The sequence below is a fragment of the Musa acuminata genome, chromosome BXJ1-8, assembly GCF_036884655.1.
Source record: "Musa acuminata AAA Group cultivar baxijiao chromosome BXJ1-8, Cavendish_Baxijiao_AAA, whole genome shotgun sequence".
Taxonomy (NCBI): domain Eukaryota; kingdom Viridiplantae; phylum Streptophyta; class Magnoliopsida; order Zingiberales; family Musaceae; genus Musa; species Musa acuminata.
Genome location: NC_088334.1, coordinates 8244674 through 8271711, shown reverse-complemented (window position 1 = coordinate 8271711; position 27038 = coordinate 8244674). Strand labels below are relative to the sequence as shown.

Sequence of the window (27038 nt, the reverse complement as noted above, 5' to 3'; positions counted from 1 at the left end):
AATGACACTAATGAATATGAGCATTCACGGAGTCTAATTCCATCTGATAATGTGAAAACATGACAGATGCTTTTGATGATTAAGGTTGTGCAAGATGGACAACATACTGACAGATGCTTGATCTTTTTTTTTGTTGCATACCTCTAAAAATGAAATCCCAGAAAAATACAGGAACAACTCATACATCATATGTGATGATACAGGAAGGAATGAATAGTTTAGAAATCACAGTAGTTATTATGCCTTTGGCCTATATGAACTTGAACTCTGCCTGCACTGACATGAAATCTTCAAGACCAACAACAGTCAATATTCACATGGACGATACAATTCAACATGCTTTTCAGTTATCCTACAATCTAAGCTAAATAGAGGCCATGAGACACTGAAAAGTATGGGAAAACGGCACGAGGGCGGCTTTTATTTCACCCACTTTCAATTCATGCAAAATTGTTTGATGTCTCAAACACCAACAACAATGAGGCCTCAGATTCTGTGTGTCTCATTTGGGATTCGCAATAAGTCATAGTCATCAACCACTACCTACCCAATGGAAAACAACAAGATTAATATAAAAGTATAATCCCAATATGAATAACCAAATACAACAAAACCAAAACCTTGTAGTTCTTGCCCTTGAATGTGTATTCCACTAGTAATTGTGACGGCTCTCCAGGACAGGGATCACAAAATCCCATTATGCCAGACTTCTTTATTCCTTTATGAAGCTGCATCAAGATTGGAAAAAAAAATTGTGGTCTTTATTAAAGGTAAAAATGAAGATGCATCCGGATAAAAGGAAAAAAAATCATTGTCCAATTCCATAACTTGACGTCTGAACCAGTTGAAATTATTGAAAAAATAAAGCAGGAATAGATAAATGGCATTTAAGTCAACATCAATCTAACTTTAAATGACATTTAATCCCACAATACTCACCTAAATTATCAGGAAACCCCCACCATCATCTGTTTAGGCTATGATGAACATGGTTACCTTGGTAACAACCTATGAAGTAAAAAAAAGCTGATGCTGCCTAAAAGCTAATAATTGATGGAGGTGTTCTGCATTCCAATGCAGCTGGATTAGCTGTCTTATATAAATACTAGTCACAGAAGAACAGCATGCCAATCATATTATGAGATAACTCAACAATTTGCTGTCAAGGCAAAAAAAACCACACATCTTGGTTAAACTTCTGATATACACGCTTGATGGTACCATCAGTGTAATCTTAACCTTCTTAGCAGGTGGCTGTAAGGTTTAGTCTACATTTACCAATCCATTCCATACTCTATGCCAAGCAATATCACACTGTTTCCTCCAAGTATATTTTCAAACAATTACTTCACTGACTCAAGCTAGTGTACCTTGTCATTTCATCAAAAACCAAAGAGTAAAAAATATCTTCTAAAAGGAACTGGACTATTTATTTCCTAATCCTCTGCCGACATAAACTCTCCTGTAACAACCTAAGTCTGAATGCCAATGTCATGCAATAAATATTGCTTAGCTGCACATCAAGTATTCATTCATGTTTTGTGCTAAATTTGGACCTGTTGGTTTATAACAAGGGTAAAACATGTTAAATGAGCTCAACCTACAATAACAAATTACAAGAGATATTCATAACATACCTCAAGCCGAGAGTTGGTCACCAAGAAGTTTAGTGGTAATGTAACATCTAAAATCAGTGAAGCTACATCATCATCCACCTCAAGATGTTCTTCTGTTCCTCTGGCTGTTCTAAGATTTCCATATATCGCTTTTGTAATAACCAGCCCATCTTTTTCCACTTCTTTATTTTTCTTCCTGTTGGAAACATTTTGTAGCAACTTCTGCGCTTTCTTAGCCGCATCCCTTGCTTTTCGAATCTTCATGTTAGCAAAATTCATTATTGGTATTTCATCAGTCAAAGTGTGATATGGAAGTGCATGTTTTATAGAAACTATGTTATAACCAACTAATCGATCCTTCTGCAAAGAAGACATCTTAATATAAAATATTTTACTAAGCAAATTATTCTTAACACATTGATTCAGCAGTGACTAATAGTTGAAAGAATTATAATGTCATATTATAATTAATAAATGATAAATGGCCTCATGAACATAACAAACTGGGTCTAGCTACTGTCACATTGCATGGGATACCACTTTCAATAATGACAAGGGGAATAGTAGTTTTGGCTTAAATACAGTACTGTTCATTTAATACCTTAGAGAAGCAGTATATGCAAAGATAAGGTACTTTTACATATTACTTTTGGCTTAAATATACCGGTAATGTCATCCCCTCTAAAGAACCAGCAGATCCAGTATATCTCTACTTTTGTGCTGGCCAGATCACAGCTCAAGATGTAGATTGTTGCATACGAATATAATTCTTAAAGGCAAGTAAAAAATGCTGAAAGTTTTTGAGAGAGAAATTCTAGAAGGAACTCAGAATTTATCGTAATTGAATCCTAGAAATCCTTTATTTTACTACAGAATTAGAAAGATATGTTATCAGAGAAGCCTATAGAAGAGTTTTTGTAGCTCATGGTGAAAACTAGCCCAAGATTAGCATGTTTCTGAGTCAAAAAGCAAGACACAAACTTACTTGACAAGCCAAAGAAGTGGAAAAGCGAAAGAACACTTGTCACCAATAAGGGGTTTGATAAAGATAAAATTACAAAGTTCAAAATCTTAACTCCCATCATAAAAGGTAAATTGAAGTCTGAACTAGAAAGATGTCACCTAGAAATCTAGCACCCCGACCAAAAGGAAGCTGATTGTAACTTGGTGGAACTAGTCAATTCAAAGACAAAGCATGACTTCTATTGGAAGGAGGAACAGGTCAGAGACTCAATACCAGGACTTCTCTGAGTTAAGATACTCTTGACAGGGAATGAAGCCACATGAAGAGACCAACAAGTGCATAAACAACTAATATTTTAGAGAACAAATAAGAGTTGTTCTAAATTTTGAGCACAAGACAGAGAGCAAATAAGAGAAGACAAGAGTAAGTTGGTGGACCTGGCTGCGAACTAATGTCACATTGATGAGCCAACATGAGGAATTAATGGACAGACATGACTCACAATCTCACATACATGGGAAAAGAGAAAATTTTCACTGTTAATTATTCCAATATTCAAAAATTTAACTATCCATGCTTCAAACCTTTCACTATCCAAAGTGCATGAAGAGAAAGGATAAATAAACGAATAAGCATAACATAATTAAGAAGTTACTATACATAACCCTTCGAGTCAAGGCTAATCAAATATCCTATCTTCACTTATAAAGAAGCTTCACTACTGTATTTTCTGTATAGATGATAATCCTTGTCTACAAGATCCTTCATTGAGATTTGACTCCATTCTTGCACAGCATCATCAACTAAACAAACCATATACGCACTAGGTTAGCATTCTTTTGTTATTATTGGACAACCTTAGCATGTTGTATACAAAAAAAAAAGGTTGCCATACAGGAATCCCATGTAATACAGAACCTACACAACAAAAACCCATGGTGTAGGAACAAGCTATAATCTCGTTGATATTATTGAGTTGGAAAATTTTTAGCAGAATCATTTGAATAATTTGAGTTGGGGGGTAACCCCTCATCAACCAATGAAAATGTACTTGACATTCGCAAACTAATATTAATAAGTATAAACATTGTAAGTTTGTAACCCTATATTACATCATATATTCCAAAGGTCTCTGAGAAATAGTTTTAGAATAGCTATCCATCTCTTCATAAGCCAACAAACCCCTCTTCTTTTTCACATCGATCGGGATTGCAAGGAAGGTAAAGAGTGGAAGTGGTATCATCTTAAGGAATCAAGTAGGTTTCTTCCCTATTTATTTTATTTCAATAAGCTTATTTGTTTGATTTGTTAAATAAAATTACATTTCTTGTTTTTCCTCGGAGAGAAAATATGATATCTTGTTTGGATTAGAAATTATCTTTTATCAATCATGAATTTAATTTTAATTTTAATTTTAATCCAAGAAGTGCAGGGAGTTCATCAGATTTATCAATCTTGGACATCAAATGTAGTTCATCAGAATTTCGTGGATGTTCAGCCTCTCAACTAGATCTCTTGCCTTGCAATATATATCTCGTAACTAAATTGCTCCTCCATTTCAACTACTCCAGTTCAATTGTGTCTTGTGTATATGATTAGTTCTAAGTCTTTACAAAGTCTTTTTAAGATATGAAGTTGAACTAAAGTCCCATCTTTAAATTTAAACCTTTTAACAATCTTGCTGTCTTCTACCTGGATATATGGCTTGTACACCTTTTTAAAAGCTGTAGCACCTATTTTCATCACCTCACTAAGCTTTGGTCTTGTTTGTGCATAGCTTTGACTAGTGACAATTTGAAATATTTGGTTATATTATACATGTAAAAAATTGGATACTTTATATTATTGATGGAAACAACCTTTGCTTGTAAGGGCAAAGTCACATACATTGAACCTACGAAGATCTCACATTGGCAAGAGTTGGGCCACCCTTTTTTAATGAATGTGACAAACATTGTTATTTTTAACCTAGTATTCACATTGGCAAGTTCTTTTAACACCGTGATTGGCTGCCTCAATCTCTGAAATAATTATTGAGTAAGTTTAAACACCTCCCATAGTTGAAATTTAACTGAGCTGGGGATACTACATGCAGCAAAATGCATTTCCAAAAAAAAAAAACCAATTGACAATCATTGCAGATAATGATAGTCACCAAGGAAATACTTGTCAACAAATAATCATCGATGTGATAGGCTTTAGAATCTGTCTGATGATGGAGCATCTTGGCTAAAAGCAGGAAGCTTTTTGCCATGTAATTTCAGGCAAGATAAGATGCCATGGAGGATATTTCAAAACATTTTATGAATTAAAATGCTCTTAACTGGAGCCTTCTGCACTGTGCCTTTTGTTAAATATATTTAAGGATGTATTATTAATCGGAGTGCTATTACATTCTTAAGTCCCAAAAAGGGGTATTGCATTGTTGGATCAAGGTTAGATCAGTATGGTTTTATTACAAACCAATATACTAGCACCCGGCAAGGGTCGAACCTGCCCGAACATGAGAGGAGGATAGAAGAAGAGGAGGTAAAGGAGGAGAGGAGGTGGAGTAGAGGAAGGGGAGGTGGAGGAGGAGGAGGCAGAGAGGAGGAAAAGAAGAAGAAGCTGAAGGAGGTGGCAACAATGAAGACACGATGGGGAGGAGAAAGAAGAGGCAAAAGAGGCAGTCATAAACAGTACAAGTTAGTCAATGAACATATTCGTGGTCGGACAGGTAGATACCAGCTTGTACCGACTGGTATGCTACTTTTTAATACATTGGTTATTATTAAACCTTAATCTTATTGGAGAAGTATTAAGGTCATCTAGCAACTGTAAGTAACATTCGATGAATCCCTGGCTTGTTAGTCTTATTTGAACACATTTGATGGTAGCTTACTGTTTCATCAGTTTAACCAGTCCCAAAACGCTGATAGGATAATCCCCACCATAACTTCAGATTTGCAGAAGCTACACTGATCAACCACAACATTCTCCGATATTAAAACCTTTTCTTCAAGCTTTTTATGTACTGATCTTCTAATATTTTACATTATCACAATTATACCATAACAAACTACTCTATGTAGTGTACTAGAAGTCATTGTTACCCTTGCCATATCAGTTTAGTCTCTTTCCAGATAGGAGCCAAGGAGATGCTAATCCATCTCCAATGCATGAATGCATTAACCACATTAACAACTAATAGTGCCACACTGCCACTCAATATTGTGATATTCAATTGCACTTGCAAGGGGGATGCACAGGTTTTATACACTACATGCATGAAAGCCGGCAAATATAGGACTTACAGAAATTTACTTCACTAACATATCGTTCTCTAGTGTGCATATCACAAGAAGACTCGTTGGAATTTTAAGCAAAAACCAAGAATGGAACCAAAGATCAGTTCGTAAACTGTTAGATATCCTAACCTGATTTAGTGACACCTCCTTTTTCTCAAGTGCCTTTTGCTTCTGCCGTCTAAGGTAGTAAGGTTTCAAAACAAATTTCTGCACAATATTCAGGAAAAGAATTACAATCATTGCATAAATTGCAGATTCTAAACTCAAAGTTTTATCATAAAACCATTAGCAAATACTCATTTTATTCAACCCTAGACACAAAAAATAATAGAGAGCTCAAAAATCTTTGGAAAATGAATTTGAGAGCACTTTATTGATGGAAAAAAAAAATCTGAGTAATAAAATAGCAATATTAACAAGAGAAAAGTTAATATATTGCAACCAACAACTCCCACCTTAAGAAGAAAATAAAGTGACGAAGGAACCATAAATGCCCCAGTTGCAACTATTGGATCTAGATCACGGGAAAGCAAAACCTGCATGTACCAACGAGAGAATTTTTATATATTGATTAGACAAGAGCAATAGAAAACTAAAAGATAATCATTAGTATCTAGACCCTTATATCATATAGAAACAACTTAATTCTGTATTTACCAAAGCTCGACAAAGATTCATTTTGCAGAGTTAAAAAGAACACAAAATGAACAGATAACCTTGAGAAAAATCAAGTTGACATGTAAATCCAATAATTTGCACAGATAACATGTCACTCTAACAGACAACATATCACTAGCTTTTTCTCAAGGACATAATATTGTCAGTTTCTTTGATTTACAAGCATATTTAACATAAACCACATTTCAAACTTAGATGTATGTATCACAGTTAAGGCCAGACTTACTGGAATCAACAGCTTCTGGCTCCCTCTGTGTAACTCAAATCTCCACAGAATTCCCTGTAGTCCAATCATTATTTTAAGAAAAATTAATAAAGAAATTCAATTTGCAAATGATAGGCATAAAATTCATAGCATGACAAACAAATTTAACCAGGTACATGATGCTGAATGACCAAAAAACCAACGTTAATGCATTCATCTAAACACATGATTGGTACAAATGTACAATCATATTAGCATAGTTCTGTTGAATATTGGAACCTACACCTTACCTTGTTCTTAAGAGTTAAAAATTATATTGTTCTTGAGTGTAAACAAATTTTCAGAAGGAACCAGGCAGAAAAAAAACTAGAATTGCAGAAATGCAAGTTCTCTATGACATAAGCAACAAACTAAAATATAGCGTTAACTTATCTTTGCATCCTTTTTTTTTTCCAATCATAATTCTGAATAAAAACAATAGTACGATATTGTTGTCATCAGTGACATACTTCTTTGATGCAGTGTGCCATACTCAGTCCTTGGATTACCAGAACTGGACAATTATTGTGGTGAGACTTCAGATAGAATAAAGATTGTTGGATGGAATGGAAAACCCAAACAATCTAAATGCAAGTGGGACTTTGGATTAAAACTACAATATGAACTTTTACAACCAGTTGAAGATCTTTACATAATCATAAGATTTATGGGGGCAACTTGCAGCTACCTCTGGCAGCTAAGTACACTATTATCTTTGTTGTCAAAATCTATGATTGTTCCCTAGTTTCTTCTAAATGTTCTTCCTCTTCTCTTAATTTCTCTTTCCTTCTACTTCCTTATTTTCCTTCCATGCCTTCTACTTTGCCTTGTTTTTCTCTTTAACATATTACTTTTTATTTCACAATATTGGCTGGGAGGGGATGGCAAAGATTTGGACCTGAGTGTACCAACCCTAGCCAAGACATCATCAACAACCATTAGAGGTTGTTTGGACAAAGGTTTGTAATTCGGTGGACTAGTAGTGTATCAATCAGGGCTCAGACTATATATAACAGGTTAAAAAGAAAATTCCTGGAAAAACCAAAAAAAAAAGAAACTATAAGGTATAGGGACTGTGTATCACCATGTGCCAAGCACATCACTAGGTTTACCTACTCCAGGTACCGCCAGGTTGTCGGACCATAAATACCACCTACATCGAACCATATCGGACATCAGATGGTATTGCAAACCTTGGTTTGGACCTAAACAGCAGCTATCAATGGAGACTAGAAGGGTATGCCAGCTACCAAGTCCCTGTGTGGGCTCATCAAAGATCAACACTTCAGCAATCGGCTCCTACTTTGATTGACTGCAGCAGAACAAATGTTGGAGGACACAGTCTCAATTGAAAACCAGTAAGATCCTAAAGCCAATAGGAGATGGACTACAACAAGGACAAGGTACCTATGGCAAGGACCAAATAATCTTGCGCTCATCATGAGAGGAAGTAAAACAATTTTTTGATCTTTTGAATGGACATTCTCATTTGCCTTTTGTCTAGAGATAGTATTAGGTTGGATCATATCACGTTGGTTCTGAAAACCACTTAACCTGGATTTGTGCACAGTTGGGGGTCAACTGGTCAAGTGTAGCAAATTACACCTGGATACTATGATTGTCATGTCAGTTCAGGCCTTGTCTGTGTCAGATATAAAACAGGTGCGGAACCACGTGACAGCACCACATCAGATAAAGTTACATAGAAAATTTTGCACCTGCATCATTGTCTCTGTTTACTACTGAGAAACATTGATTGTTATAATTAGTACACATAATAACATTATGCCATCTAAGCTGTCACTCTAGCTGACAGCTACCTTCATTCTATTCTATGCCTTCTCTCTCACCTAAGCTCTGCACTCATTCTCCACCCTCCATAACATCCACCATATCACCTAACATAGTAACATGATAAAAAATCAAAATCATATGTTGCAGAAGCAAGACAACCACCTTCATAGCCTAGGGTGATTTATGTTATGATCTCCTTCCTACTGACCACAAGATTGGTTCAACAACCAATGCTCCACTATGGATAGAGAAATACATCTTGTTCTATAAGCCATCAACCTCAACAGGCTTTCACCGGTAGAAACGTGGGTCAGCTCAAAACTTGTGAGGCCAGAACTCAATATCAGACCCATCCAGTCCTCTCTCAATTGCACAAACCTGAAAACCCTAATCTTGCAAGACAAGTGCCTCATCGGCCCCTTCGTCGAATTCTCTTTCTACTGCAGAAATGATTGCAAATTACAGTGCAGCATATTTACATTAAAAATTAGTACAACAGCTGTGTTCAAGGAGGGTTCAAGTGCAGTTCTCCTTCTTGGACCCAAACCTAGACCTAGAATTACAAAAAGGTTTAATGTCAGACCCATACACAACCATGAAACGTCAGCCCCAAGCCAAGTCCAAGTAGGATCCAGTTTGTGTTCATGTTTTGGGGTTCAAGTACCATCTCTACTCTTGTCATTGTTTTTCCTTCTACTTTCTATTATTTGTTTCCTATTCAGTTTATGCCCATTAATAGTCATATCTCATCATCTGAAGCACAACCAGTTTTGCAAATAAAATTGAACAATGAAATGGTAGAACAAGAACCCAACCACAGGTAACTTTTTCAAGCAAAGTTTGTTGTTACAAGGTAAATGACCAAAAAGTTGTGGGACAATTAGTATAAAAAGAGATGAAAATCCAATATGCACAATAAATCATGAACTGTGTTCTCAGTTTGACAAAATAATCAAGTAGCCTCTACACCACATGGCTGCACTACATAGTTGAATACATTGGAATGCAAATGATTTCAGCAAGAAAAATAGGGAATACAGTAGGTTCTATGTTTTGACACACAACCCATGAAGAATGAAACATATGTTTGCAAGGCATGATAAAGCCATCTTTGCATGTCATGCTAATGACTACATGTATGTAGCAAAAGAAACAACAAAATCCAGAAAAAAATTAGAATAGAAGCAAGTTGGTGCATAAAGGACGATCACCTCAATTCCTATGTTATAGACTAATCGCACAAAACTGGAATCAGATATTCTTCTTCCACCACCAATTTCTAAATAAAGAGCACTGTTGCAAAGTCAAACTCAGTTAACTGTAGAACTAAAAATGTGACCTGAGAGTAATATTCACAACCAACAAAAATATTCCATTGCTTTTATGATGGTTATAGTCTTATAGAGTCACAAAAGAGTAATATATAAAATATAAGTAGACCCACAGTTTTTTATATGAAGAAGTGATATGACATAGAACATGATGAACATACAATCAAATAAATTATGACATAAGTTTAAATTTTTCTATCTCTATGATCATGGTAATAACATTTTTCGAATCTGTTAGTACATGGGATTCATTTTATGGATCCACTCAATGCAATACTTAATTTTTTGTGTGTTTGGTAGTGGTAATAATATCCTACTTAGCAAACCAACATTCAAGAGGATTATCAAAGTTCTCCAATGTGGTGGTAGCTCTACAGCTACAGAGACCAAAACTAAATGGCATCACTAGTGGTCACCAATATTAAGATATGGAAACGGACTTTGATGAGAGCTTGCTCATTAGGAGCATATAGTTGTTCATGATCATATCAACTTTGATGAGATCTTGCTCATTAGGAGCATATAGTTGTTCATGATCATATCTATTCAGAATATGAGCAAGATCTATTATGACGAGGTGCTACATAAATAACTCCATGAAAGTCTCAGAAGGGAAAAGGAGGCCACAAATTCTGAATGATGCTTTCACAAATCAATTTACTTATCTTACTTCAGACTAGTAAATGCTGCTCGCACTTGTTTATATTAATTTTGAAAAGTGGACCACATTAGACTTGATCAATTTCCAACACCTTCACGAAATTGTTATCCAATAGTGACCCCCAAATATGATTGTATATGAGCAATTCAAACCAACCAACTCCAGTATTACCACATGGTACAGTTGATGAATTATTATCCTTCAGTTATCAAGCTTATCTTTGGCCATGTTAACAGATCAATTTATATCATCTTGAGTCCTTGACAACATCCATAGTCCAAGAAACAAGGGTTTTTCTTGCAAGTCTTGGATGCTTCTTCCATTTTGATTAATCCTTATACTTCTATACTGGACAGTTAGACAATCGTAACCTACATCCTTTTTAAGGTTTCAAAATTAAGGTTAAACAGCAACTCTATTAAAATTTATACACATACCAGAGTTTTCAAAATTATTTGATCATCTGATAGTTAGGATGAATGCTGCCAGTACCTAACCATACCAGGCAGTATTGCAAACTAGAACTGATATGCACCACATGTATGATGTACCGTATGTGTCCATCCCACATAGTTAGGCTGAATCAACCTTATGAAAGATTACCCAATTATTGAATTATTAAAATATATATGGAACTGCATCGATAAAATGTTTATTTACCCAGTGCTATTTCAAATATTATGAATCTATTTAATTTCTAATAAAAACGGAACAAGAAATAGTCACGTATTTAACATACTGTGTCAAAATATACCTTCCAATGTTACCGGCAATTCGGCAATGAGAATTTTCAGAAAAACGATGAGTATAATGGGCTGATGCCCCAAAATAACCTGTACCAAACTGCAGAAAATTTAAACTGCTCAAATTAAGCCAAAGAGAGTCCCTTCAAAAACTTAAGTAATTATAGCTCCAAAAAGAACAAAGAATGAAAGAATAATAACTCAATGATATGACATCCTCAAAGTTCCCTCCCCTCAGATGGTGCAAATGGAAGTTCTATTGGACGAAAAAGGCTTGCTGGGACAGGTTTCACTATAATAGATGCTAACAACTGTCCCTTGGTTGCAGGCAGTATGCCTGAAAATTTTGATGACAATCTGATTGCTGAGGCTACGATGCTTTGTAAGAGGTTGGATTGAACTCAAGTACACCTAAAATATGTCATGATTATGATATTCTGATTTCTGAGTCTATAGCACTTCGTGATAGATTGGAGTGATTCCCATCAACATATAGCAAATCTCTAATTGGAAAGTTACTCCCAGTTGCCGATTCACATTCTCAAAATCCAAGTAGTAACCACTTGGAGGATTTGTCTGAGTATTGCTGATTATTTGGAGTGATTCCCATCAACATATAGCAAATCTCTAACTGGAAAGTTACTCCCAGTTGCCGATTCACATTCTCAAAATCCAAGTAGTAACCACTTGGAGGATTTGTCTGAGTATTGCTGATTATTCATACTTTATTTCTAAGCTTCACTTGAAAGGTGAGACTTTCTTCAGAGAAGCCAGCAGTGCAGCTATTTGGCTAACTAATCATGTGAAGACCCAGGGCATTGCTTTTCTTTTGACCTCAACTTTCCCATCTGTTTTGTAACACATTTTGAGTACCAATGTCTCAGGAGCTCTTTGTATTTGTTTTACATTAATCAAAAAAATGGGCTACATTAGACAGGATCAATTTCCAGCACCTTCATGAAATTCTTATCCAATGGTGAGCCTCAAATATGATTGTATATGAGCAATTCAGACCAACCAGCTCCAACAACATTACAAACTATAGTTATCTGAAGAATTCTTATCCTTAGGCTATCATGCTTATCTTTGACCATATTAACAGATCAATTTGTCATCTTGACAAGGTCCAGAGTCAAAAAAACAAGGGCTTTTCTTGCAGGTCATGGATGCTTCATTACTAATTTTTAATAAGATCTTCCCTTTGATTCATCCTCACTCTAAATACTTCTGCACTGAATTTCTAGATAATCATATCCTACATGGTTTTGAAGGTTTGAAAGTTTAGGTTAAAGAGTCACTCCATTAAAATTTATAGACATACCACAGTTTTTCAAAACTAGTTTATCATCAAAAGTAAGAATGAAGGCCTAAATGAAGAAAGCACTGAGCTAAAAAAAATTATAATAATTTAAGTTTTAAAAAGTTAAGGCACTACATCCTAACAGAACCATGAGAACAGATACAAGGATATCTGAATAAGGATAATGCACCTTTACTTCTCCTGCCGCAGAAGTTTTTTCCTCTTTCTTTTTCCATCCAGCAGTAATGGCTGATTCTGTTCCCAAAACAAGTTGTATCTGAAAAACAAATAGATTGCACAATCCAAAATCCACATACAAAAATGAAAACAATCAATTCATTTATAGAACTGTTTGCAGAAAACCTTAGGCATCTTAGTCTACCAATGATGAAATATGCACAACTGATAAGGGCAACACAAGAATCTTACATTATCTTGTCAACTTGGAGCAACCTGATGCTATTGACAAGCAGTTACTAACTAGTCCTCTAAATTGATTGAAGAACCCAAAGTATTAGCAAAAAAGTACACAACAAATGCTGAAAGCCTCTTCATCTAGAGAGACAATATTCAAAAGCAATGTGTTCGGTAATGTGGCTTTATGCCACCAGGAATCATGTAAGAGAACTGAATGATTTGCCTCACAAAGAGATGGTCGACTGATACTTGCTGACCTCCCAAGTTGCCCCTATCTATCTTTTGGAGCAAGTCAGTATGACATCTAGATGACTAACTATTGCAACATAAAGCACAAAAAAGCATTTGATTTTTGGATGAGAAGGATCGAATAGAAAACCCCTCCAAAAATGAAACTAATTTATGATGAATATTTATGTCAAAAAATAAGGCCTGGTGTTTAAAGTTCATACACTATATCTTAATATTCTAAGTGAGAAAATTGTAAAATAATTTTGATTCTACATTCACAATGGCCAAAACTTATGAACATGGAGGTAACTTCCATAATGATTTCTTGTGTGGGCACTAGAACTTCCATAATGATGGAAACAGAATATGGAGCGGCAAACATAATTTTAGAAGCAGTAATAGCACAACTTCATTTTAACTCTACAAAAGGTGAGCTAAGGCCTTTCTTTGTTGTAGTAAATAGGTTTAGGCAAGGATTTCTCTTTTGCAGCATGAAATAACACCAAAACCTTCCTGGCAAGGCATAATTCCATGATCAACACACCTTTAAGCTGACATGGGCCTGATAGGCTAATTGACTCATCAACTTCGTTTTACCTAAGCCACTGGTCAAAATACTTAGGTTAAGTTGATAGTAATGTACACATCAGACCCTTATAAGTTAATCTTAATCTTATCCACTTCTGATATGGAACTAATCAAGGTCTTACACCTGTCACAAGCCATAGTTGGCCTAACTATATGTTAGGGTCTCTAGCACAAGTCAGCATAGCACGTGTGATTACCAATATAAGCTGAGCTGCATAGGCAATAAACTGGCCTAAGCATATATCACGTGCTCTTGCACAGTTTGGCATATCACATTTGATTAGCCTTCTGGTGCACTGCATTCGACTCATCGCTCAACATGATAATCCTTGGGTTCATGCGTTCTACCTAACTCTACTAAAGTTGCACTCTTGGTTATCAAGAATGTATGAAGTATTCTTTAAAAAATTACTATATTATTTTACTCAAATTTATATGCAAGATTGTTCAACATCATTAGATATTTGGTACTATTCTTAATAAGTTTTCACTTATAGACTAAACAGATGAATGAAAGAAACAATGCCGTCATAGAGAGCTACATTTTAAATATTGCACATGCCAATCATGCTAAACCATGCCAAACAACACATATTGGCATGGAGGCCCATGTTGTCTCAAGTGTGTACCACCAACCCTCTTTTCTCCATAGTTTTGAGTTGGTAAGCACAAATCCGCTGACACACCATGTCTTTATTAAATGTGTCAAACACATGAAGAATGGGCTAGGAATATGAATCAGAGTATTATTTCTATCTTGGTCATATGGGAAGCCAAATGTCAAGAATATCCTTTTAAAGATTATTGAGTTTGTGACCATGTTGTATATGCAAGCTTATAACTGAGACGGTTTATCGTTAACAAGAAGTGCGTCGTCAGTTGGTTAAAGGTACAGAAATGATATAAATTCCCTTGCCTAAGTGAACCGTTAGGTGATAGCTATTTATTTTGATTCACCATTGTTTATACTTTATAGTACTCCAATGGAGAAATTCTAAACAGGGAAATTCAATTGTACCAATATAGTCTGATAGATAAGTCCTGGTTGAGTGATGTAAACTTAGTAGAGTTTTGGATTCTGTAGCAATACGATGGTGACCTTTAATCACTTTCCCATCATTTAGTAAGAAAACTGTTAGACATAACCTAGACATATTAGTTCCCTGTGGAAGAAAGATGAGTTACAAGCATAGCATCAGAAAAGGATACGAGTTGTTCTTATAGAATTGCTACTAAAAACTTAACTAGTTCAGTCGAAGAGATGAATCCAAACACTATATGAGATCATAGTTTGCACTTTGCAGGCATGTAAGATAACACAAAATATAACCAAGATGAAGGTAGCAATCTTATAAGAACTAAAAGAATATGGCCTTACATGGTATGTAAGCCATATATGCAATTGACAAAGGTTCTATGGAACTTGTAGGAATATGGTTCATATTAGCAGAAGTATCAACATGTTAAATCTGTAGGTCACAAAAGCAAAAGCCAATCTTCCATGATTGACATAGATGAGTTTACTTCACAGAAATTATATTGCCTATTCTTGAACTAAAACTCCAAATAATAAAGACACCATTAAATGGATGTTAGACAATCAAATGAATAATGTTGTTGCAGACATACATCTCCGAAACTCGTTTCTGACAGTTGGCGAGTCCATGTATTTGAAAGATTGACTGAACCATCTCCCAGAGAAACTGTCAATCCAGAAGTTGCTTTTGAATGATTTGAAAGTTGACTGAAAAAGAAAAACAAACAAACCAGTATGTTGTAACATAACTTCTATGTGCCAATACAGTGTGAAAAAAGCAGACAATCTAAGTAATATCGAACTGGAATCATGATGACATAACATAAATACAGAGAAGAGTGTCAGGGACTACCAAGATGCCTGCAATCCAATGAGAGATCGGAGACCGGCTGTTGCCATGAAATCAACATGAGCGAATGGGGATACTTGGTGTCTCAACAAAACATTTGCATATCCATCTCCTCTGTTACCAGAAACAAGAAAATTTCCACTAACAGAAATCATGTTGCGCTTGGACATGTGCGATTGAACCTCACTATACATTTGCATTCTGTAAATTTGCAAAAGAATGATCAAAGGAAAGCTAGCAGTAAGAATACCGTATAGCTACAGAAAAAAATTAGCAATAGAGGAGAGGCTTATTGCAAATGCAGTGTACTTGGACTGAGAGAACAATACAATTCTAAAGTAGCAGGAAAGATTGAAGAGGTCATGAGACACAGTAAAGAATATACAAACGCATGATTTTATATCCCAGCAGATGTTGTCATGACTTGATGTTTTGGAACCGGATCCGTGCTGATCCCCGACCAGACTAGTATTGTTCCGGCACATGCTGTGTGTACCAACATGCGGTACATTGGCATTGGTCCAGTACCCTTTTATAAGGATTTCAACCGTCTGAAACCCTTAAAAAACACTATTAGATTGGTTTTTCTCACCTAATATTATCAATATTCACATAATTAAGTGGTTCAAGTTTATAGTTTACAGATCAAGCCCTATATTAGGTATAAATCAAACATGAATCTTAAATCAAGCCCCTAAATTAAGACATTAAGCTAAGAAATAGCACCTAAGTTTGAAGATGTTAGCCTTCCAATCTTTGATTTGAATGTTCTCCATGATAAATTGGACTTCTTCAACAAACACGTGAACATGGAAGAGATTTGAGTGAGAGGGAGAAGGTTGAGATAAAGGAAGCAAGCGAAAGGTAGGTGAACGGAGAGAAGGTTGATGATGATTGGTCTCTAGAGTGAAAAGAGGAGTTAACAGTGACAAAGCTCTTTTTTACACCTCCAAGGACACCCCAATGGATCTCATTGAGGTCCAAAGACTTGCAGGTAAGCTCACCGCACTGTCACGAACGGTCGTCGCGCACCCGCAACAACTCCGTTCAACGAACCGTTCGTCGCTCACACCCGCATGTACAGCTGCTTGGCAGCATGTTTTCTCATGGTTTTGGGTCATTTTGCTTGTAAATATGTAAGTTCAAACAAGCTGCAGCGTTGCAAAGCGACCGTTCACCGAACCGAGCAAAACAGCCCCAAAACAGCCCAAAACAACTCCGTTTTCGCGTGCCGCGGGAGGTGAGCGGAGAGCTGCCTCCGCTCACCAAAATGTCAGCCAGCTCAGACCCCAGGAACCCCCCGGGTGGCACATGGCTGGATGGGGCTTCGGTTATATACCGGGCGTTGAACACTCTTTCGCAAGTTCGCACGTGACCTTTACGGGAACTTGGTTTTGCGCCCGGGACCAGGTGAGCGGCTGTTTGTGGGCTTGCAGCTGTTCGTTCATCCTTGAAAGCCTTGTTTTTCTCCCTCTCCCTCTTTTCTCTTGTGCACACAAGGTGTTCGACGAATTGCTTGTAAAGCTTCCCTTTTCGCGAGACTTCGGGACTTGTCCGTTGCTCGTTCTTTCGAACTAACTTCTTTCTCTTTTACAGGTCCTTCGGGACCTGCGAGAGGTTACAAAGTGGGCTGATCCTTGCGGAGCAAGATCGCAAGGGCGAAGCGCGACTTAGGCAACGCAAGCTAAGTTCGCGTCTTTGCCACAAGGGTGACTCGCGACTTAGGCAACGCAAGCTAAGTTCGCGTCTTTGGCCGCAAGGGTGCCGCACGCCTTAGGTAATTCCAGCTAAGGTCGTGACATTGTGGTATCAGAGCGAGCAAGCTCTTCGATCGAACAGCGAACGAACTTCGCAATTTCGCCATGGCAAAGCATCGTGGCGAATCAAGCAAGACGGGGCAAGCCGGACCCTTGCCCCAAGCAGCCGCAGGTGGGCTGCATGTGCACACTCGCTCTCATGTTGTTGGAGCCGCTCACAAGGATCGCGGCAGCGAACAGGATGAGCGAGAAGTTGGCAACTCTCCGCGAGCGGAGGAAGCGCAATCTGGTGCGCTAACTGGGAAAAAGAGTCATAAGGAGAGACTCACGACGGCGGAAACCCGCCTGGATGTTCTGGAAGCGAGCATGGAGGAACTCTACCATGGCCAACAAAGACTTGTTGGGGTAGAGAGCTCGCAAGAAGAAGCAGAGTCCAAGATCGACAAGGTCGAGGCCCTAGTCGACCGATTGTCTAATGACACCAAGGACTCCGTGCAGCACTTACAGGATGTTGTGGCGGAACTCACTGCAAAGGTGGCCATGCTCACAAGAACGCTAAATGCGGGAGGAGGCAACACCCGCATTGCACCGCCACAAAATTTGAGGGCACCTGAGCCTCATGGATATGGAGGGGCCAGAGATGCCAAAGAGCTCGAGAACTTTCTGTTTGACATGGAGCAATACTTCCGAGCTACGAGGACCGATTCTGAAGATACCAAAGTTTCTATAGCAACAATGTATCTGAACGGAGATGCGAAACTTTGGTGGCGAACTCGTTGGGAGGAGATCCAACAAGGTCGATGTCGAGTCGACACCTGGGAGGACTTGAAGCGGGAGTTGAGAACTCAGTTCCTACCGGAGAACACAGAGTTCGTCGCAAGAAGGAAGTTGAGACAACTCCGCCAAAGTACCACCATCCGAGACTATGTGAAGCAGTTTTCTGCACTAATGCTGGACATACAGGACATGTCCGAGAAGGACAAGTTGTTCAGCTTCCTTGATGGTTTGAAACCATGGGCTCAACAGGAGCTAAATCGAAGGAATGTTACCGACGTGGTCAGGGCAATTGCAGCTGCAGAAAGGCTCACCGACTTTGTTTCCTCTGAAGACCCAGCGAGAAGGAAACAATCTTCAAACAATCGCCCTCCAAAACATTCTCGAGGGAAGGAGCTCGGGGGCGAACAGAAAAAGAAGAGCTCCCACAAAGGGCCGAACCCGAAAGGCAAGGCCTCAAAACCGGGAGGATGCTTCTTGTGCGGAGGACCGCACATGGTAAGGGAGTGCCCACAGAAACAGGCACTCAATGCTTTGACGGCTTCCATCCACCCTCCCCGATCGGACAAGGGCAAAGCTGTTGCTCTTAGTTCGAGTAGCTCAGAATCCAGCAGCGACGATGAGGAGTCGCAAGGACCCCGAATGGGAGCAATGCGTTTGTTGAACGCTATGCGGGGTCAAGTGGGGGAGAACATGAAGACAAAGACACAAAAAGCAGGAAGTAGTGAACTGATGTATGTGGACATCAAGCTGAATGGCCAAACGACCCGTGCAATGGTGGACACGGGCGCTACCCACAACTTCATAGCCGATCGTGAAGCACAACGACTTGGGTTGACCTTGGAGAAGAGCCCAAGCCGAATGAAAGCGGTGAACTCAGAGGCCAGGCGAATCTCCGGGTTGGCGAAGGGTGTTCTTATCAAAATCGGGACTTGGAGCGGAAACACCAACATGATGGTCGTGCCACTGGACGACTTCCAAGTGATTCTTGGAATGGAGTTTATGCACGCGGCAAAGTTGGTGCCGATGCCGTTCTTGAACTCCCTATGTATGATGGGAGGCGATGGCCCCTGCGTGGTTCCCGTCTCTCGGAGAGGAACCAAGGAGCCCCAACACATTTCGGCCTTACAATTGAAGAAAGGGGTGCGAAAGGGCGAACTAACATTCGTGGCTGCTATGAAGCTAGAGCCACTCAACGAAGAGGCCATTCAAGAACCTGTTGTGGTGGCGAATGTCCTAAAGGAGTTCAAAGACGTTATGCCACCCGAGTTGCCGAAGACTCTTCCACCACGCAGAGGCGTGGATCACAGTATCGAGCTGGAGCCAGGAGTGAAGCCTCCAGCGAGACCACCCTACCGCATACCCCCGCCAGAGCTGGCAGAACTCAGAAAGCAGTTAGGTGAACTGCTAAGCGGTGGTCTCATCCGCAGCTCTAAAGCACCTTTCGGAGCTCCAGTTCTCTTCCAAAAGAAACAAGATGGGAGCCTCCGATTATGCGTCGACTACCGAGCCCTCAACAAAGTAACAGTGAAGAACAAGTATCCCATCCCGCTCATTGCGAACTTGTTCGATCAATTGGGCAAGGCGAAATATTTCTCAAAACTCGACCTTCGGTCGAGATATTGGCAGGTGCGCATTGCTGAAGGCGACGAAGCAAAGACTACTTGTGTGACCAGATATGGAGCGTTTGAGTTCTTGGTGATGCCTTTCGACTTAACCAATGCTCCGGCCACATTCTGTACTCTCATGAACCAGCTATTCAAGGAGTATTTGGATAAGTTCGTGGTCGTCTACTTGGACGATATCGTTGTCTACAGCCAAACGCTCGAGGAGCACGTCAAGCACCTTCGGACGATTTTCAAGGTTCTCAGGGAGAACACTTTGTTCGTAAAAAGGGAGAAATGCTACTTTGCTCAAACTGAGATCCTATTCTTGGGGCATCGAATCGGTGATGGCTCCATTCGGATGGATAAGTCGAAGGTGCAAGCAGTTGCGGAATGGCGAACTCCAAAGAAGGTGCCAGAGTTGAGATCCTTCCTTGGTTTCGTCAACTACTATCGACGCTTCATTGCGGGATATTCGAAGCGGGCAACCCCACTGACGGAGTTGCTGAAGAAGGAGCAGCCTTGGAAGTGGTCTGACAAATGTGAGATAGCATTCCAAGATCTGAAGGCTGCTGTTCTAGAAGAACCAGTGCTCAAATTGCCAAACTATGGAGAGCCCTTTGAAGTCCATACAGATGCTTCGGACTTTGCTATTGGTGGAGTACTCATGCAAGAAGGTCATCCGGTGGCCTACGAGAGCCGCAAACTCAACGAGACCGAGAGGCGGTATCCAGTGCATGAGAAGGAGATGACAGCGGTGATCCACTGCCTACGAGTTTGGCGACACTACCTCCTCGGGTCGCGATTTGTGCTGAGGACAGACAACATCGCTCTGAGCTATTTCCAAACTCCGAAGAAGCTCTCCCCAAAGCAAGCACGGTGGCAGGACTTCCTGGCTGAATTTGATATGGCAATGGAATACAAGCCCGGGAAGGCGAATGTCGTGGCCGATGCGCTGAGTCGGAAAGTGGAATACGTGAATGCTGCACAACTGGAGGGCAGAGGCCAAGCAAGTCAGTTACACTCCAACTTCCTTTCCCGAATCAGAGATGGACTGTATAGTGATCCCCAGGCAGTTATCCTGATGCAGCTCATCAAAGAAGGCAAGGCACGACGATTTTGGGTCCAGGAGGGACTTGTTTACACAAAAGGGAATAGGGTTTATGTTCCCCGAGTGGACAATTTAAGGCGTGAACTCTTAAAAGAGTGTCACGATTCCCTTTGGGCTGGACATCCCGGCATTCACAGAACGTTGGCTCTCGTGGAGAGGGCCTTCTATTGGCCAAAGATGGGGATTGATGTGGAGGAGTATGTTCGAACATGCCTTACTTGCCAACAAGACAAGGTGGAGCAACGGAAGCCGGTGGGACTTTTGGAACCGTTGCCCGTACCAGAAAGGCCATGGGAGAGCATTTCCTTAGACTTCATATCAAGCTTGCCACCTGTAGGGGGACTTGGATCGATACTTGTGGTGGTCGATCGGTTTTCAAAGTATGCAACTTTCATTGCTGCTCCCCTACACTGTTCAGCTGAAGAGGCGGCCAGACTGATGATGAAGGGTGTAGTGAAGTATTGGGGAGTCCCACACAATATCGTTAGTGATCGAGACGCTCGGTTCCTGGGACGATTTTGGACCGAGCTATTCAAATTGTTGGGGTCAAAGTTATACTTCTCTACAAGCCTCCACCCCCAGACGGATGGTCAGACTGAAAGAATAAATTCGCTCTTAGAGCAGTATCTCCGGCACTATGTGAGTGTCAATCAACGAGATTGGGTGAAGCTGTTGGACATCGCCCAATTCTCTTACAATTTGCAGCGGAGCTCTGCATCCAACAAGAGCCCCTTCGAAATTATCACAGGACAACAACCGTCGACTCCGCACACTATGGCAATTGGGTATACTGGGAGTAGTCCATCAGCCTACCATTTCGCAAAGGAGTGGCATCGAAATGCCGATATTGCGCGGGCTTACTTGGAGAAGGCGGCAAAACGGATGAAGAAGTGGGCAGACTTGGGAAGGCGACCACAAGAGTTCAAAGTTGGCGATTTGGTGTTGGTAAAGCTCCAACCAGCATCACTCCAATTCTTCAGGAAAAGAGTCCACAAAGGATTGGTGCGTAAGTATGAAGGGCCCTTCCCAATTATCAGCAGGGTAGGCAATGTTTCTTACAAGTTGCAGCTGCCGGCGTGGTTCAAAATTCACAACGTTCTTCACGCCAGCAACCTGAAGGCCTACCATTCGGATCCGCAAGATGCTTCTCGAAGTGTTCCAACTCGGCTACCTCCCATCACAGCCTCCTACGAGAAGCGAGTGGAAACCATTCTGGCGGATCGCAAGATAAAGCTACCCAACGGAGCGGAGCAGACAGAGTACTTGGTGAAGTGGCAAAAGCTTCCCCGAACTGAAGCCAGTTGGGAGCCTGAAGACGCCCTGCGACATGAAGAAGAAGTCATCAACAACTACCAACAAGCGTCGACGAGGGCGTCGACAGTTTAAGTGGGGGAGAATGTCACGAACGGTCGTCGCGCACCCGCAACAACTCCGTTCAACGAACCGTTCGTCGCTCACACCCGCATGTACAGCTGCTTGGCAGCATGTTTTCTCATGGTTTTGGGTCATTTTGCTTGTAAATATGTAAGTTCAAACAAGCTGCAGCGTTGCAAAGCGACCGTTCACCGAACCGAGCAAAACAGCCCCAAAACAACCCAAAACAACTCCGTTTTCGCGTGCCGCGGGAGGTGAGCGGAGAGCTGCCTCCGCTCACCAAAATGTCAGCCAGCTCAGACCCCAGGAACCCCCCGGGTGGCACATGGCTGGATGGGGCTTCGGTTATATACCGGGCGTTGAACACTCTTTCGCAAGTTCGCACGTGACCTTTACGGGAACTTGGTTTTGCGCCCGGGACCAGGTGAGCGGCTGTTTGTGGGCTTGCAGCTGTTCGTTCATCCTTGAAAGCCTTGTTTTTCTCCCTCTCCCTCTTTTCTCTTGTGCACACAAGGTGTTCGACGAATTGCTTGTAAAGCTTCCCTTTTCGCGAGACTTCGGGACTTGTCCGTTGCTCGTTCTTTCGAACTAACTTCTTTCTCTTTTACAGGTCCTTCGGGACCTGCGAGAGGTTACAAAGTGGGCTGATCCTTGCGGAGCAAGATCGCAAGGGCGAAGCGCGACTTAGGCAACGCAAGCTAAGTTCGCGTCTTTGCCACAAGGGTGACTCGCGACTTAGGCAACGCAAGCTAAGTTCGCGTCTTTGGCCGCAAGGGTGCCACACGCCTTAGGCAATTCCAGCTAAGGTCGTGACAGCACGTGGACTGCCTCGTATGTACCAGTCCAGGCAATACAACAAACCATGGATGTTGTCAACATTACCCAAAAGTTAGAACAACACAAAGATGTATTCAAATGGTGGAACTTACCTTATCTCTCTTTTTCAACTGGGTACATGATATTATAAGTTATGACATAGTTTGTTAAATTTTCACAAGAGCTTCATAAACATGCATGTAATGGGGATAAAAAAAGAAATACACAGTCTGCTATTTTATTGTACTTGCAAAGTAATGCAAACATCACAAGACTCTATGATTACAAGAAGTATCTAATTTTGCCAAATTATTGATTTAACTGTAAAGCACATACAATGGCTTTCTAAATAAAAACCAACATCAAAATACAAAACAAAATCATCCTTCTTCATGGCAAAAAAAAATCAAAAACAGTATTAAATGATTAACAATATACAGAAAGGTATATTAATTTACATATATCTTTCAAGACTGTTAACAAATTTACTAGGGACAAGATGATTTTCAAGCATAAATGGTTTATATCATAAGCTATAATACATATGATAATCAGTCAATATAAATAGTTTTATATAACTATTAGCATTTGATGTTATTAAGGAGTATCATATATGTCCATAACTGCACATAAACTTCAACATGCAACTTTCTGCATGGAACTAAAATCTGCAACAATTTAAGTACAAACTGAAATATCAACAGATTTCTCAACACATGAAAGAAAGACATCATCATAATTCACTCTAGTTGTTTTATTTTGTCAATTACAGAATCTATTATAGATAAAATAATTGCAACTATAAAACAGAAAGCTCCTTGTAATGAACAGAAAGACAAAATAAGATCACAATAATTAGAATAGGAGAAAGTTGTACCGTCTGATGATGCCATGGCCATCTAGATATGAAGGTAAAGATAATTTTGCAACAAGTGTCATAGAAGCTGGGCCATGGGCGAGGACCTTTTCCTGCTCCTTATGACGCTTTAATTTTTCCAATTGTTCCTTCAATTCCTCTACTTTATTAAGATGTGGGCCAAGTTCCAAGCCTGATTTCAGACCTTCCATACCATATATGTCATAGATTTGTCTTTTCTCTTCATTATTCAAGACGTCATATGCTTCAACAATATGGCGAAAATTTTCCGTCGCAGCATCCTTCAACTGAAAAAGGGAACTTAAATTCAATTAACGAAAAACGAAAACTCCTCACGTATGCTAGGAATCATAACATAATATGAAAATTGAAATGGCTTTTACAGATCTCATTGAAAAGATGAAACAGGAATGAGGTCAGTATAAAGGGGAGGAGAAAAGGAAAGGCACTATGTCGAAATGCATTTACATATTAAGTGTTTAACAAGTTTTCCTCCTAACCTTAAGAGTTTTAGACCACAGTAAGACACACCAAAATCAGATCCTCCAACAATAATAATATTGTTAAAAAAATAGGAAGTTAAATTGAATCAGTGCATCTCAAAGATAGTATCACATCATACTAACAAAATCAAGCATTCAGATCCATGGCACCAAAAAAACGCATGTATACTTCGCAGGTTGCAGCATATGCATCACAATCAATTTGATGCCTAGTACAAAGCAATTTTTTTGTGTGAACCAATCGAGGCCAACTTGGGAGCATACAACAACAATAAAATCATAAAGTCCCAACTATTTGACAAGCACTTAAAATATTTAATATATATTCTACTATAGACTTACAATCACCAACTCTTTTGACCGTGTTTTCTTTAGAGCCTTCACGTATAATGTTTAATCAGATGTTTGTTTTGCCTGTGTACCAGATTTTATTTCTAGTATTATCAATTTCCTTAGATTTTTCATTCACTCAGTTTTGTCTTCACTGACTGTTAATTCTCCTCCTGATTATCAAATCAAATAATTCCAAACCCTTTCCTACAAATATTCCTAAATTGAAGAATGCTAGTCTAATTCAATCATGTCAAACTAATTTTTTTTACTTCATTTGAATAATTCCATAATCCTTGTTTGTTCTGTGCCATATTTAGACACCAGAGTGGTGAGGATGCTTCTGAGTGATCACCAACTGAGAAGCATGAACACGTAATTTTGGTGGACATGATGGGCACACCTATCGGACACTCCCATGCGGTGCTGTGCTTGTGTGGCCCTCATGTGAAAGCCATATGTTTCCCAAGAAAAGAAATTTGGAGATCGTTGCAACGAAACATATATTACTTATATTTGCATATTGTTAAATATTATTTGATGATTTTAATTTTTTCAACTTGTATGATGATTTTTTTATTCATTTGTTCACATTATTGAGTTTATAAAATTTAAGCATAAATACTATAAAACTCATGTTAATCGAATATTATATATACATATATATTAAAAAATACATGGGTCCTTGCCATATCGATGTCCTAATTTTTCTAAAAAATGACGTGTTGCCGTGTCCATGTCATGTCGTGTCTGCGTCCGTGCTTCTTAGATCACCAATTCTGTCCATCTCTTTGAACAATCACATGATAAGGATCATCTAGTTTGTTCTAAGAGTTACGCATTGTGAAAATAGTCAAGAATTAAGAATTCTGCTGGCTTTCTGGTGCCTAGCATGACACCCTCCTTTATATAAACTTGGGATTGGCATGAAAAAGATTAGTCAAAGCTACATACACGATTTTACTTAGATCTAAAATTTGTTAACCTGCTAATTTGATGAGCTTCAGCTAGAGCAAGTACCAACATGATTTTGAACTCTGAAGAACCCTACAGAATTCTGCAACTGGCTTAGCTCAAAAGACTCTTATTTCTCTCTCATTGAATAAGATCTCAAATGCCAACTACGGTTTCGTTACACAGCCTACATATAAAATTCCTTGTTTTTGCCCAGATCCAATTCCTCTAAAGCAGTGAACTCTGGTATATTCAGGCATGATACACTTTGTTAATTGGGAAAATCCATTCTCCTTACAGCCTAAGATAAGCATGACATTAATCATGATCCATAAAAGAGATACAGAAGATGTGATGCACCTTGTCACCACAATTTTAAGTGAAGAATACAACCAGAAACTCTTTCACATCCACTTATTAGAACCAGAAACTTAATAAATGCATTATCGAAGCATAAAACCGGACTTACAAGCTCAGAGCAATTCAAAGCCATAATTACATCGATTGATGTCCTCGAAAAACATGCTAAATAAAGATATCAAGTATAAATCATGTCGACCAGGAAAGAATAGAAGAGATCCTATTCCTTTTTAAGCTTCATTTTACACTAATTATCTTTGACTTTCTTCCTTCACAACATGTGTGTTTATTTTAATACAGAAACCAAGTATTAACAACAATTATTCTTCTGTAATCAAGAACCTCAACACCTCCCATGTCGTTCGCTGGCAAATACTTGGCCTACTCAAGTAGTCATTCGGCCAAACTATCATCATTTTGAAATCAAACCCTCTCTAATTTTCTTCTTAACTGTCCAATATCATCAAAATGAACAAGAAATCCAATCAAGATATCTTTATGCTCATGCATCTTCGCGAATTGAACGTGAGAGGAGAGAATCACCGTCTTGCCGAGAAATTAAACATTAAAACAACCAGGAAAATAAATATAATCGTTTTCGTGATGAGATTGAGACCTCGGGGTCGAGGTGCTTATCGGGGTGAGCTACTCCCGACAAATTAAGGAAGGCCTTGCGGATCTCCTCGGCGGACGCCGACGGCGAAACGTTGAGGCGGGCGTAGAGCTCCGTATGCGGCCCTGCTTCCTCCTGAGAATTCCCCTCGCTCGATCTCGATCCCATTTCCGGGCGATGGCGAGGGTTTGCTCACCAATTTGGAAGACAATGAGGCGGTTTAAT

At 39.4% G+C, this 27038-nt stretch overlaps 1 protein-coding gene across 1 annotated transcript; it reads right to left on the bottom strand.

The window, feature by feature from the left end:
- Positions 1-107: 107 nt before the first annotated feature.
- Positions 108-27038, bottom strand: LOC135587387 (chaperone protein dnaJ 13-like). Its single transcript, XM_065078732.1, has 13 exons — positions 26817-27038; positions 24054-24340; positions 15744-15941; positions 15484-15598; positions 12809-12895; positions 11330-11418; positions 9795-9876; positions 6772-6825; positions 6323-6403; positions 5997-6074; positions 1638-1874; positions 621-728; positions 108-543 (listed from the first exon to the last, which is right to left on the bottom strand). The coding sequence occupies exons 1-13, from the start codon at positions 26979-26981 to the stop codon at positions 487-489; spliced, it is 1638 nt and encodes a 545-aa protein (XP_064934804.1). The 5' UTR covers positions 26982-27038; the 3' UTR covers positions 108-486.

Excerpts from the sequence above, each read along its gene's own strand:
- LOC135587387 (XM_065078732.1), bottom strand. The coding sequence starts at position 26,981 with ATGGGATCGAGATCGAGCGAGGGGAATTCTCAGGAGGAAGCAGGGCCG. Across the intron at positions 15,942-24,053 it reads GGCCATGGCATCATCAGACG|AATGCAAATGTATAGTGAGG; the intron begins GTACAACTTTCT and ends GCAAATTTACAG. Across the intron at positions 1,875-5,996 it reads AGGAGGTGTCACTAAATCAG|ATTCGAAAAGCAAGGGATGC; the intron begins GTTAGGATATCT and ends GCTAACATGAAG.